Genomic DNA, 15,108 nt, shown 5'->3' with positions numbered 1-15,108 from the left:
ATGCAAAAGTGTGGTTTTCACATTGTTCTATTCAGCGTTTTCACAATCCATTTCGGCATGCGGTCCGTCTGTAGTGTATAAAAGTGCCAATCATTTTGCATGTTTGATGAAATACTTGCGAGTCCGCATGTGCGTGTACTGAACTGGGTTCGGTGAGATTATTGCACTCTCATGTGCAACTCTGCATTTTGAAAGATATTCTCAATTTCAGGCTTCATTTTCCACCCTCTGAAATCGAACCAAAAACTATCTCGATCATTATTTAATAGCTGGTGTAATCAAAAAAAAGAGTTCTTTGTCAGAAACTAGTTATTTTATCATAATTATGTAAAGTCTTTGAAAATTAATTTGCATTTTGTTAATGTATATAGTGCTGAAAAAATATTTTTGAGTGCTTAAAAAGTACTTTAAAGGTGCTTATTTTTTGTTGAGAGGTTACGCACCCTGCTTAAAAGATCACCAATTTTTGAAAGAACTGAGTTTTAAATTATCTCTTAAAGAAAAAGAGAATGGTTGTAATAAAATGTATTTTAAGGCGTAAAGGAAAAATATTTTTCTGTGTTTGTTTTAAAAAAAAGTTTCATCACTTTGTAAAGTAAGATGTGTAGAGGAATCGTTTCAGATTGAAAAGGTTCAGAAATGTTATCATTAGAAAACTTCTTTTTCATATAAAAAATAACATTAAATTTAAAAATTTATACATTTTAACCATTAAGTCTAAATAAAAGAACCATAATTTATAAAGGAAAAATTTTTTGAAAATAAAACTATGTGCAATACATATAGTGGCTTTGAGATTCAATAAAATGTATGTTAGGAAAATAGTTTATTACTGTCGAAACAGTTGCTTTGAACTATTATATATAACCCAAAACATTTCCTGGCGCTTTTTGTTTTTATTCAAACAATATTTAAATTCCCTGAAACAAAAATGGTTGTCATAAATTTGCCACTGAAGGGCACATTTCAACTTTTAAGAACTGATACGTGAAAACAATTTTTTTTTAAAAATAGCACATATGAAAATGATCGAATCAGCAAAAAATACTGAAATGCATATATTGTTATCAGATATTAGCAGTTATGTAAATAATTTTCACTACATAGGCAATTTGAAATCAGTTGATTTAGTACAACTTATTTCATTAATTTGAGATGTTGCCATAATTTACGAAACACATTTCTAAAAATTTAAACGAAAACAGCTTAAAAACTGTTTCCAACTCAAATGCAATTACTTGGTGCTCAGAGTCTTAATTATTGTGGAGAGAGTCACATCGAAGTAGGGTCACTAATCTGGGAAAAGTAGTTATCAACCATGTTAAACTTCATTCATGAAAAGGTGCCCCAACATAGAATCGAGTTAACATGTCATATATATATACTAGTGAATTGGTATAGTATTTTTGTAGTGTAGATACACTACAGTACTCCCCCACCAGAATTTTGTCCGTGATAGATTTCAATGATCGGGAATAACACTACATGATTCATTGCTGCTTTGTGAGAAACCGGGAGAGATGTATTAAGATCACCATACTTTTGAGTGTTGATCGTGAGAACTGCATTAAATTCATGGCCATGGTCGCTCCTGTGTTGCCATTAGCAGTCCAGAGTATACAGACCGACGCTGTGTGATAGAGACTGAGTAGCAACAGAGCGAGGAGGCTGATTATGTAGCAGTCACAAGTAGCGAATCAACTGTTTAATGGGGATCATCCTTCGAAATAGGCGTGTGCGAATCGAAATGGGAGTTTCTGTCAAGGTAGGCGGGTTAACATCACGTCCGGGTCACCAATGTGGAAAGAGTCACATCGAAGTAGGATCACCAATGTGAGGAAAGTAGTTATCCATGTCAGCTTTCGTTTATGAAAAGGTAACATGTCTTATATATACTAGTGAATTGGTATAGTACTTTTGTAGTGGTAGATACACTACAATTATTGCCAATACAACTAAAAGTCTAGGAAAAAGAGAATAAACCTGTCGAACCAAAGGAATATCGATGCCCCCAGCCTACTCTATTCTACGCACATTACCCTAATCCAAAACCTTGGAAAACCACCTTCGGTATAAAAACCTTAAATCGAGGTTGACTTAGGTTTTTCAAGTGTAAAAGAATCCTTCAACCATGCTAGTCTCAAGGTGAAAATAATCTAGGTAATTATAAGGTTTCTTTTCGCAAAGTCTTGTATGCTCAGCTAAAATCCACCTTATCATGAAATTTTAATGAACAATGCAATTTGATCTTATCGCTAGTGTGACGTCACACTATCGCTAGGGTGACGTCAAAGAAAATTCCGACACAAGGTTGCCGTAAGGTTACATGCTTTCTGGGTTAGTTTTAGACATTTTTCAGGTGTTGTCGCGATTTATACAATCAAAAGTTTGTTACATTCGAATTGAATGCACATTATGCGGGCAATATTAAATGTGTTTATTTTTCATAATTCTTCATCGCGAAGTTGATTTATTCTTTGTAGAAATATTTTTCCTTCTTCCATATTTAGAGAGAGACTAATTTTAAGGGCCCCATGGTTCCAAACATGTTGCAGAACACCTTTTCATACATGACGGTTGACATGGTCGATAACTATTCACTCCCCAAATTGGTGACCCGGACGTGATGTGAATATGTCTACCTTGACAGAAACTCCCACTTCGATTGGAACACGCCCGCTTCGATGGATTGTCCGCATTGAACAGTTGACTACGACATTATCCACCTCCTCGCGCTGTTGCTACTTGGTCTCGATCACACACAACGTCGGCCTGCATACACTCGACTTCTAAAGGCAACACAGGAGTGACCACTGGAGTGATATTTTTCCTTCTTCCATATTTAGAGAGAGACTAATTTTAAGGGCCCCATGGTTCCAAACATTTTGCAGAACACCTTTTCATACATGACGGTTGACATGGTCGATAACTATTCACTCCCCAAATTGGTGACCCGGACGTGATGTGAATATGTCTACCTTGACAGAAACTCCCACTTCGATTGGAACACGCCTACATCGATGGATTGTCCGCATCGAACAGTTGACTGCGACATTATCCACCACCTCGCGCTGTTGCTACTTGGTCTCGATCACACACAACGTCGGCCTGCATACACTCTCGACTTCTAAAAGCAACACATGAGTGACTACTACCGTGAACTTAATACAGCTCTCACGATCAGCAAAAAATACGGTAATCTTAATACAGCTCTCCCGGCTTCTCACAAAAGCAGCAATGCTTCAACTAGTGGTATCCGTTCGTCGAATTCTATCACAGATAAAAATTCTGGTGGGGGTGCACTGTAGTGTATCTACCACTACAGAAATACTATTCAAATTCACTGGTATATAAGGCATGTTAACTCGATTCTATGTTGGGGTACCTTTTCATGGATGACTGTTGACATGGACGATAACTACCCACTCTGCACACCTGCCAAGCTTACGCAAGTAAGTCTTACCCCCCCCCCCTGGTTTTTGCTTAACTTCTGGTTATACAGTAAAGACTGATTTCAAATAAAAATGTAACATTGCATCTTGGCAGTCAAAGAGCTGGTGGCCAGCATACGAAAATCACGTTTTAATTCATTTTATAAAAGTGAGTAATAGGAATCTTGTGTGTTCAAAACTTTTCGAAAAAATATTTTTTTCCCTCAAATTCAACTATTATTTTTAAATTTGAAAGTTTTAGTATAAATTTTTTTGTAATTTTTACTTAGCCTTTTTAGAAAAAAATTTAAATTAGAAGGATTTTAATGTCTTACGTAAGTATTGTGCATATCCCTCCCTCCCCTTGTCTGCAAAAAAAAGAAAAACCGCAAAACCCCTCCTCCCGTAATATTTAAACTGCCCCTTTGTTCCCGGACACCCAAACGACTTTATTCGAATTAAATAAGAATTATGAACCACTTCACCAAAAACACACATCAGTTTATTCTTCTTTGTTTGAAATCCCCTTTTTTTCTGCGAAATATTTATTACAAAATTTTAATACGCAAAATTAAATCAGATAGTAAAACTTCACTCAAATAAATATTTTTAATTAATATTTGTCTTGAAATGTCTAAAATTTCTAATTCTTAAAAACGAACAATAAAGCTACATTGTTTAGTTAAAAGAAATTTAAACAACGACACGCAAGAAATTCGCCTATTTCGCCAGCATTCTATTTACGATCAGATCTGAACTTGAAAACCATTTTCCCTATTATGGGGAATTATTTTTACCTTGGCGAAAATTTCTCCTCCTTTCAGTCAACAACAGTTGGCAACCGCATGCTAAGAGTTCATTTTTCGACTCCTTGGCGATGAGTAAACTATCGCCTTTAAGTAAACAATGTTACCCAGTAGAGAGCATGGTGCCTGTGTATTAACTGTTCTTCGATAGAACTCAAATATTTAAAATAATCGTTGGTTTTGAGCTGTTTAAATCCTGGTTCATATAATTTTTATTAAAATGTGTATATATCTCCTTGCCAAAAATAAATGCTTTTAGTAGGTGATATGTTTAGTTTTATAAACATCTTCAATATTTTGAAATTATGGGCTGTTCAGTTGGCAAACTTGACAGCCGAAAATTCAACGATCCCAATTTAATTGGAGCAAAGGACATGAAGATTCAGACTGTACTTCAACTCAAAGCTATAAAGGACACCAAGTCTATAAAAGACGGCAAAACAATGCCAAAAAGTACTCGAAATCGCAGGCATAGACACGACTCTTGTCCTAGAAAAAAAGGCGACGTTTGTAAAAAATCCCCTAGAATAAGAACTGAGAAAGCTCCGAAACCAACTTATGACTCTAAAATTACTGCAAAATATGACATAAAAGCTGTCATAGGCAAAGGCAGTTTCAGCCGTGTCCTGCGAGTAGAACATAGGCAAACAAAACAGCCTTATGCCTTAAAAATTATTGAAGCTCCCGGTGGTCGAGAAGCATTCGAAGCTGAATTATCCGTCCTCAGGCGTTTGAATCATTCGAATGTCATTAAATTAATAGAAGTGTTCGAATCTGACCACAAGGTGTATATGGTGATGGAGTTAGCGACTGGTGGCAGTCTATTAGACCGCTTAGAAGCCAGAGGTTACCTAGCTGAAGAAGATTCTCGTGAAGTTTTGAGGATGGTTCTTAGTGGGGTTAAGTATTTACATGGTCTAGGGATCACTCATAGAGATCTCAAACCTGATAATTTGTTGTATTATCATCCCGGTAAAGAATCTAAAATCATGATTACGGATTTTAGTTTCGCTAGTACGCGTAGGGCGACTGGAAATCCCTACATGCATACTGTTTGTGGAACTCCTCAGTATATTGCACCAGAAATTGTGGCACGGAAGCCGTACACAAGTGCTGTTGATATCTGGGCTGTGGGAGTCATAACTTATATTGTACTTTGTGGTGTTTTTCCATTTGATGCAGAGCATGATGCGCAAATATTCAAACTGATACTTCGAGGCCAGATTGACATGTCCTCCTCTGTAAGTATGATTTGAATTAATTGTTATTATTTAAGAATATATATATTTGTTAATTTATTTGGGAATTTTTCTGTGTGTCGAAATGATTACCAAGTTTTGTCGACTTCCAAGCATTGGAAACTACTAAAAAACATCATAGAAAGGCAGTGGCAGAGTTTTAATGCATGTTNCATGCAAATCTCATCCACATGCTGTACTACTTACTCACGCATCTCTCGAGCTATAACTTGAGTATCGTATAGTATCAGGGGTCTGCCCAGACATTTTGTGAATGGTCCTGTTTTTGTAAAATTGTGAAAATACTACTCATAATTTGTGGATATAAATTAATCGTTAAGTCACATTCTTTCTACCAGGGTCCTCCTTTTGTTAATTTGTGCAAATAGGATCCTGTTATTGCTAAAACCTTTTCAAGAAGTTTTTAAATTGTAAATAGATACAAGATTATGCTCAAGAATTGCTGCTATTAAATTAAAGATGCAACATACAATTATTTGGTATTAAGCCTATACTGCTCAACGCAGAATATTCATTTCGGACAAATTATGGGAACAAAATCTCTCACATTTTTAATAATTTCAATTGACATATTTTAAGTAACATAACTTAGTTATATATCACTTTTAATGTGTTACGTATTAAATAATATAATATTTTATTTAAAAAAATGCCAGAAATTTATTTACATTTACATAATATTCTATTAATTAATTTTATTAATAAATATAAATTGTTCATTTATTTATTTAAAAAAAATTAAAATTATCATTGAATATCAGGAAGAATGTGCACATGGTGTTTGTTAAAGTAGAAATATTTTCTCAGAATACTATATTTCGAATTTAAACTTAGGGAAACTTGGAAAACTTAGTTCATTTCAAAACGTCTTTCTTTTATTTTTTTTTTCCTGGGAAGGGTTTATTTGATTAACAAAACAATAATGAAGATAAACAAATATGTGAAGGGTTCGATTAAATGATAAATTATTTTGTGAAGGGTTCTTTTTTATGGATAGATGTTAGCGGACCCAAATTTCTTCTAAACAGACCTCTGTGTGTGTATATATACAGTCGAACCTCGCTAACTCGAATCTTGATTACACGAATTTCTCAATAACTCGAAGAAAAAAAAAATTCCATTCAAATTTCCTATACACTCAATGTTAAAAAAAACTTGATTTCACGAATTTTTTTTTCTAATTCCTCGATAGCTTGAATTTTTTTCTCCATAAATAGGGTATATTTTTTTTCTAAAATTAAAAAAAAATATTCTCAAAAAAATAAAAAATTTTAAGAATGGCTGACAAGGCATGGAATGATGTGTCTTCCTCTACGATAATGAATGGCTTCAAGAAGTCTGGATTCATTAAAGATCACAAAAGTAGTCAAACAATCAAATCAATGTCGTTAATTCTGCTGAAAACTACACCGAAAATGATTGGAACAGATTGACCAGACTCATGAAGCTTGATGATAGGGAATTTTGTGACTTTGTAAATGTAGATGACCGTCGCCCATAGCCCATTGTGCAGCTTTAGTGCGACGTAATCTAATATGTCTTTGAGCCATGCATGCAAAACTACTTGCATACACATGTTGTCTCTCTTATTCGTGTATTTAAATATTGAATAAAATTTAGTGAATATATTACTATTTATCTGATCAATTATAGCGACTGTGTGTTGGTGGTTGCCTTTTTGTCACCTTCTCTTTGACAGCTTATGACATTGTAATATGTAATGTCAAAAAATATAGGCATTTAACAATATATCATGATATTTTTCAGACTCATTTATATTGTTAGTACATTGATTGAGAAGATTTACTTATCGTGATCTGTGGCAGAATAATCAAGTCTTGACAACTTCTGGGTAGCAGCCCGCAAAAAACTAAAAAAAAAAAAAGCATGACAGAAAGAGAGTTTAACTTGGAAGGTATAACCCTTTGCCACCACTGGGCACAAACATCTATGTGTTTTCATTTTTAAATGTGCAATTTTAAATCTATTTAGCACTTTGCTGATTGTAGTTGGCGCGACAGATTATGATACAGAAATACCTCCCATCGGTTCATATTTTTGCTACCTAAGTGAATTAAAGCAGCAGTTATTTTGCATTCAATAAATATTGCTTAGTAAACAATATTGATATGCTATAAACAATGATCACCATATTTGTCTATTTGATAATTATAGTTATCGATATTGATCATGATATTGTCATTTTTGATATATTTATTTTGATTTTAATGTCATATTCAAAGATTACATTTTGCTTAATATAAATTTCATTAAAGCTTAGATTGCTCTTAACATGTTATCAGTTATAAAGGCGTCTGCTTTTTCTAGTTCTCAACAAAAACATTGGTTCCTATGACCAATGAGTGCCAGATTTTAATTGTATTATTATTAGATTGCTTAATATTTCCATTATCAATTAGTATTTATCTTATCAATACTCTCAATAATGTTGATTTTTTTTTTCATAATTGTCATTGAACAGCATATATAATTGTACTTAGCAATATATTGCTTTATTTTTCTAAATTAATTTGTATTATTGTTAAGATTGGTTAATATTTCCATTATCAAATGATATTTATCAATACTCACCATAATGTTGATTTTTTTTTCATAACCGCCGTGGCACAGCATATATAATTATACTTAACAATATATTGCAATATTTTTTTAATTAATTTTTATTGTTCTTAGATTGGTTAATATTTCCACTATCAAATAATATTTATAAATATTCACAATGTTGATTTTTTTTTATATGACCATCATTGAACAGCATACATAATTGTACTTAACGATATATTGCTATATTTTTCTAAATTAATTTGTATTATTATTAGATTGTTTAATATTTCCATTATCAAATAACACGTATATATGTAATTATAATTTTCATTGAACAGCCGACCCAATTTTTTGGGGTTTACGACTGCTAATGTTCAACGTTGTAGCCTTGTAATTTTGATCCCAATCCTGAAGACAAGAGAACTCCTGGATCAAGTATCGGGAGACATTTGCCTTCATTGAAGACTTTTTTCATGGAACTAACCAACATTTGCATTATAGTGGAGAGGAAAACCATGAAAACCTCCTACAATTAGCCTGAGGGCAAAGGGACCCTAACCCATGATCCGTCTACCACTGAGGATATTGTATGTCAGCACTGTGGTTAGTGCAAACCAGCTGCAGAATTTGTATTGAACAGGCATGGCTAGAATTTGGACCCGGTTAACCACATTGGAAGGTGAACGCCATCCCCTGAGCCATCACGGTTCTTTAATAATTTTTGAGTTTTCTGCGCCTTCTTTGCCCTTTTTGTGAAAGCAAGCCACCATCCCTTACAAACACTGCTTTTTTATTCAAATTCCATTTTGAAAAGAATTAATTCCTACTTTATATAATAATTGCTCACTGGAGAAATCTGTGTTTATAGGTTTAATTCTAAATACTATTAGTAATATTTACTTTATTCGGATTATTCTCAACTCGTTAAATTTTTATAAGTATCTCTCTTTTTTTTGGGGGGGGGAGGAGTATTGATAAATTTTTAATGATTTTAAAGAGAGAAAATTATTGAGAAATATGCACATAAAATGACGTAAGAGGTTAATTTAAAAAATTTTGAGGATTAAATTCAGTTATAAGATAATATTGCACATTTTGATAAATTTTTTNTTTTTTGGGGGGGGGGGAGTATTAGTAAATTTTTAATGATTTTAAAGAGAGAAAATTATTGAGAAGTATACACATAAAATTACGTAAGAGGTTAATTTAAAAAAATTTGAGGATTAAATTCAGTTATAAGATAATATTGCACATTTTGATAAATTTTTTTCAGTGGAAAGTGAGTTACATATTTCCTAGCTTTTAAATTTTCCTTATTTCCTCATCTTTTTTTATATAAGTAAATCAGTTTATAAATTTTTTAATTGAAATTATATTATAAACAACGATTGTAGATATTTCTATTCTCAATAAATGTAATCAGGGTTGGCAAGATTTTGCTGCAGGTGGAAAAAACCATGGTAAATACCGGTAAAAACCGTCCTGACAAAAACAGGTTTTTGCCAGGCAAATTGGCAAAAACCTATTTTCCAAGATGAGAGGACAAAAACACATTTTTGATACAAAATTATTCCTAAAATTGAAATATATACTATGAATATAAATAATTACCAAAAAATTAACAAAATTATTATTCCATAATAAAATGATAATGTAATAATATATCATTTTAGTAGTTTAAAGCATTATTGATTGGNGATAACTTGGTTTTTGCCTCTGTCCTGGCAAAAAACCCTTTTTGCCGGCAAAAACTCCAACCCTGATTGTAATGGCTAACCATTTATTTCAATGCAAGTGTATAACTAATTATTATTTAATGTCACAACATTTGCCCTGTCTTTCATTACATATAGTAATTTACGTGTGATTATAGTTTTGGTATGTCATTGATAATGATCTTCATGTTATTCTATTCGGTAATTATAGAGATCAATAATCTTCGGGATATTTTCTTATTAAAGATGTACTGTTATCCTTAACAGTTACACTATTTCATATCGATATTTGATATCAGTTATGCCATCGATCGAAATCATTGCTGTTCCACTGATCTGAGGCCACTAAATACCCCTTGGACCACTATGAAACTGGGTTGCAAAAAACCTACCTACGCAGTAAAACCTACCGGTTTCTACTGGGTAAAACAAACTCTGAAAAACCCAGTAAAACCCGCCCTAAAGCGGGTTTTACTGGGTTTTTCTAAAATTAATTTCTTTTTTATCCTCTGTTATATTAAAGAACTATTCTATTGAAATTGCCTTAAAAAAATGAACCTATTCTATTGCCTTAAAAAAATGAACCTATGGTGAAAAAACTGTGTTTGGAGAGTCACCTTGCTGACTAGATTTGACTGTATAGCCATTGATAAGTTAGAGCCTTTGATTCGCTTTCTATGCAAAAAATTTAAAAAAAATATCCTCAAATATTTTTTACGATTAAAATATAAATAAAAAGTAATCCTGTATTAAAATAAGTTTCAAATGGGTGATGTATGTGAGTACATATAACATTTCGTATCGTGAAATCAGAAGAAGCTTTTTTCAGACTTTTGCACCAATTTATTTGTATTAATTAATAATAACACTTTAATTACCTATATATTAAGTCAATTTATAAAATTAAACTTGATTATTAATATTAATAAAAGCTTTTTTAAAATAAGGTACTTTTTTCCCTGCCCTCTCTTCTGAAAAAAAAACCCCAATAAAACATGAAAAGTTCAGTAAAATCCACCTGGTTTGGGTTTTTTCGGAAAAACCTGGTTCTTTTGCATCCTCCTGCAAAGGAAATATACGTTCCAATTCCTGTCCGATGAGAAAAGTCTTGGTTTCATATATCACGCAGTGAACAGATTAATAAGGATATATTTAAAGGAGAGAAAAAAATGGTGAAGCAGAATAAAAATAAATGTCGTAATAGGAGAAATATATATATATACGCTTTGAGAGCCATTTAAATTCATAGTGTGACCGGTGCTTATTGAAAAGGATACAGGAACAATAATAGAATTTTATGAAAGTAAGGGTTGGAGGGCCAAAAGTGAGAACATTAGATGCTGGTGGAAAAGAGATAATTCACATTGGAAAGGCTGTATCTATATCTTTCTGGACAATATATTTAAATAAATAAGGCTACGGAGTTGAACAACAGTAATCGTGAAACCAAAATTGGGTCGGCTGTTCAACGACGGATATGAAATATATTTAAATAGAGCCATCATGGCGTAGGACAGGGATGGCGAACCAATGGCACGCGTGACATTTATGGCACCCGACGCAATATTTCGGGCACGGCACCGATCACATTTGTTATTACACAAATGGTATTACACTATGAAGCATATGTAACAATTAAATTAAAATTTACAAAAAACACACAAAATAATAAAAAATTATTAAGAAAAAAATTAACAATGATAAAAAACTAATTAATAACCATAAAAACAAGTTAAACTATAACTAGCAAAAAAATTAACAGTCCTGCTTAAACTAATGTCTTACAACCATATAAGTTATACATATAAGTTATTTGTCATCTAATCTGCAACAACAGAAATCACACTGATGTTACTTTAAGTTGAATTAGACATTGCAAACTAATTTTTTAACTAATAACTGATAATTAAACTAATAACTGAGACATTGCAAACTAATTTTTTTTTTCAATTTAAATAAAGAGTTTTGAGTTGATAGTATTTAGTATTATTATTTTACCAATAATCACGAAGTCAAAGTTATTTGATGGCACGTCTATGATCTCATCAAACAATTTTTTAGAAAAAAATGGCACTTTGGTGTATAAAGGTTTGTCACCCCTGGCGTAGGGGATAAAACGTTCGTCTTTCAATGAGGTGAACCGGGGTTCGATCCCGGCGATGGCTGGTCGATACGAATTCTGCATCCGGCTTGCACCGACCACAGTGCTGATGTGAAATATCCTCAGTGGTAGACGGATCATGAGTTAGAGTCCCCTTGCTGTCAGGCTAACCGTGGGAGATCCTCGTGGTCTTCCTCTCCATGTGATGCAAATGCTGGTTAGTTCCATCAAAAAGTCCTTCAGGAAGGCAAAATTTCTCCCAATACTTGATCCTAGAGTTCCCTTGTCTTCCGGATTGGGTTCAAAATTACAAGGTTACGGAGTTGAACATTGCNGTAAACTCAAAATTGGGTCGGCTGTTCAACGACGGATATAAAATATATTTAAATAGAGCCATCATGGCGTTGGACAGGGATGGCGAACCAATGGCACGCGTGACATTTATGGCACCCGACGCAATATTTCGGGCACGCCACCGATCACATTTGTTAATACACAAATGGTATTACACTATGAAGCATATGTAACAATTAAATTAAAATTTACAAAAAACACACAAAATAATGAAAAATTATTAAGAAAAAAATTAACAATTAATGATAAAAAACCAATTAATAACCATAAAAAAACAAGTTAAACTATAACTAGTAAAAAATTAACAGTCCTGCTTAAACTAATGTCTTACAACCTAATATAAGTTATTGGTCATCTAATCTGCAACAACAGAAATCACACTGATGTTACTTTAAGTTGAATTACGCATATAACTGAGACATTGCAATCTAATTTTTTTTTTTTCAATTTAAATAAAGAGTTTTGAGTTGATAGTATTTAGTATTATTATTTTACCAATAATCACGAAGTCAAAATTATCACGTCTATGACCTCATCAAACAATTTTTTAGAAAAAATGGCACGTTGGTGTATAAAGGTTTGCCACCCCTGGCGTAGGGGATAAAGCGTTCGTCTTCCAATGAGGTGAACCGGGGTTCGATCCCGGCGATGGCTGGTCGATACGAATTCTGCATCCGGCTTGCACCGACCACAGTGCTGATGTGAAATATCCTCAGTGGTAGACGGATCATGAGTTAGAGTCCCCTTGCTGTCAGGCTAACCGTGGGAGATCTTCGTGGTCTTCCTCTCCATGTGACGCAAATGCGGGTTAGTTCCATCTAAAAGTCCTCCAGGAAGGCAAAATGTCTGCCAATACTTGATCCCGGAGTTTCCTTGTCTTCCGGATTGGGTTCAAAATTAAGTTCAAGGTTACGGAGTTGAACATGAGTAGGCGTAAACCCAAAAATTGGGTCGGCTGTCCAAAGACGGTTATAAAAGAAAATAAAATATATTTAAATATTAATAGTAACGTGGGATTAATCAATTTCCCAAGCTACTAAAGACACAACATCACATTTTCTGAGATAATTAGGTTTTAAATGATTGTGCCTTTCATGCAAGCTCTATTTATGGTTTATATTTGATATAGTACTATATTCTTTTAGCATTGCATCATCCTTATGTAATTTTCCCATTGCTAATTTTCTTATTGTTTATTGCAGTGACATTGTTGTATCAAAATTTAAATGTGTTGTAATATAATATGCAAAATAAGTCCAAACATTCTATTACATTTAGAATTCAACAGGTCAGGATTCGGTTTTTGGCATTAAAAACTGGTTTTTGATATGACGCGTCAAAAACCTTGGACATGTTTCATTTTTGACATTGGGGACATTTTATAAGATACTAAATCATGCACAATACTTGCATCATATACTACTTTAATTATAATTTATATTTTGCCGAAATTATTTTTTAACTATTAATTGGTTTTTCTATTGCTAATCATACTTTAAGACCCATATTATAACTATCCAGTTATAGGTTATAACTGTGAATTGTTAATTATCAATATAAATATTAATTTCGATTCTTTTATGTTATAATATAGGGAGTTTTTTTAGATTAAGTAAGATTTAAAGTGTTCGCCAATAATTATCTGATCTCAATGTATAATTTTTTTTATTGATTCCCAATATTTGTTGTTCAGGGGAGTTAAATATGTCTGACTGCTCAAACAAAGTTTGGGAGGAAATTCAGACAGTCATAGGGAAATTTAATAAAATAATAGTCAAAAAGATTTTGAATTATAAGATATGCAATTTTTTTGCATCATTTTAAAGATTGTAATTTTATGTAGCAAAATACAAAACTTGGGCAAAACCTGTCGAATAGTTCCTGAATTTCAAAAAAGTCAGATACTTAAAATTTGATTTCTCAGGAACTATTTGACCGATTTTGCTCAAATCTTGTATTTTGCCATGCAAAATTACGTTCTTTAAAATGATGCAAAAAATTGTATACCTTATTATTCAAAATCTTTTCGACCATTATTAAATAAATTAATAAAAAATGAAAAATATTTCATCATCAATAATGGCTCGACAGCCAAGGGTGGGCCTTGACTTTCTCAAGAATTTTTTTTCCAGGCTAACCTTTTTCCTGCCTGTGTTTTCCAGTTTTTAAGACCAAAAGGGCTTTTTCTAGTCCATCTATTCATCTCAAATTTGATCTGCCTCTTTTTCATGTGCCAACTGGTCAGGCATTGAAAACTCTTTTTGTGGTAAGGTCTTCGTTCATTCTGATAACATGGCCTGCTCAATTTATTATTTGTCGTTTAATAAAGTTAATAATGTCAGGTTCATTATATGAGTGATAAATCTCTAAATTTGATTTTATAAGCCACACACCATTTTTTTTTATATTCCTCCAAAAATACTTCTCAAGACATTTCTCTCAAAGGTACCCAACGTCCGTACAAGATATGGTCCAGGTTTCACAGACATATGTTAAAATTGATCTTAAAAGAGATTTATTATAATAAAACTTTTGTTTTGTTTTTCTATGAATTACATTAAATTTTATGTTTGATAAATATTTTTACTAAAATTAATTTTTTACATGAAATTATCTTTAAATGAACAAACTTAATATTTGTGTGCAAAAATTCCTATTATCTTTTTTAATTCACAGCAAATTTTTTTTTATGTACTAATGTTTAGGAGTGTAGACGCAAGATATTCTTTTCAAAATGGCTTTTTTGTCCAGCTAGATATCTTTAAAATTTGTTCCGGTTCTGAATTTTATTCCAACTAAACAAAAGGTTGAGAGCAATGTTCCTGACAATTTTTTGTTTTATTAAATGTCAATTAAACTAGTCGAGTGTAATATTTA

General features: G+C 32.6%; 1 protein-coding gene across 1 annotated transcript in view; it reads left to right on the top strand.

The window, feature by feature from the left end:
• The first annotated feature begins 4,262 nt into the window (after positions 1–4,262).
• Positions 4,263–15,108, top strand: part of LOC107442479 (serine/threonine-protein kinase H1 homolog) — a 31,316-nt gene continuing 20,470 nt past the window's right edge. Inside the window, exon 1 of the mRNA XM_016056054.4 lies at positions 4,263–5,478. Coding sequence (XP_015911540.1) covers positions 4,543–5,478 — 936 coding nt within the window. The 5' untranslated portion in view covers positions 4,263–4,542. The remainder of the gene's footprint in view (positions 5,479–15,108) is intronic.

The sequence above is a fragment of the Parasteatoda tepidariorum genome, chromosome 1, assembly GCF_043381705.1.
Source record: "Parasteatoda tepidariorum isolate YZ-2023 chromosome 1, CAS_Ptep_4.0, whole genome shotgun sequence".
Taxonomy (NCBI): domain Eukaryota; kingdom Metazoa; phylum Arthropoda; class Arachnida; order Araneae; family Theridiidae; genus Parasteatoda; species Parasteatoda tepidariorum.
Note: the sequence above shows the minus strand (reverse complement) of the source record. Positions and strands in the feature narration are given on the sequence as shown.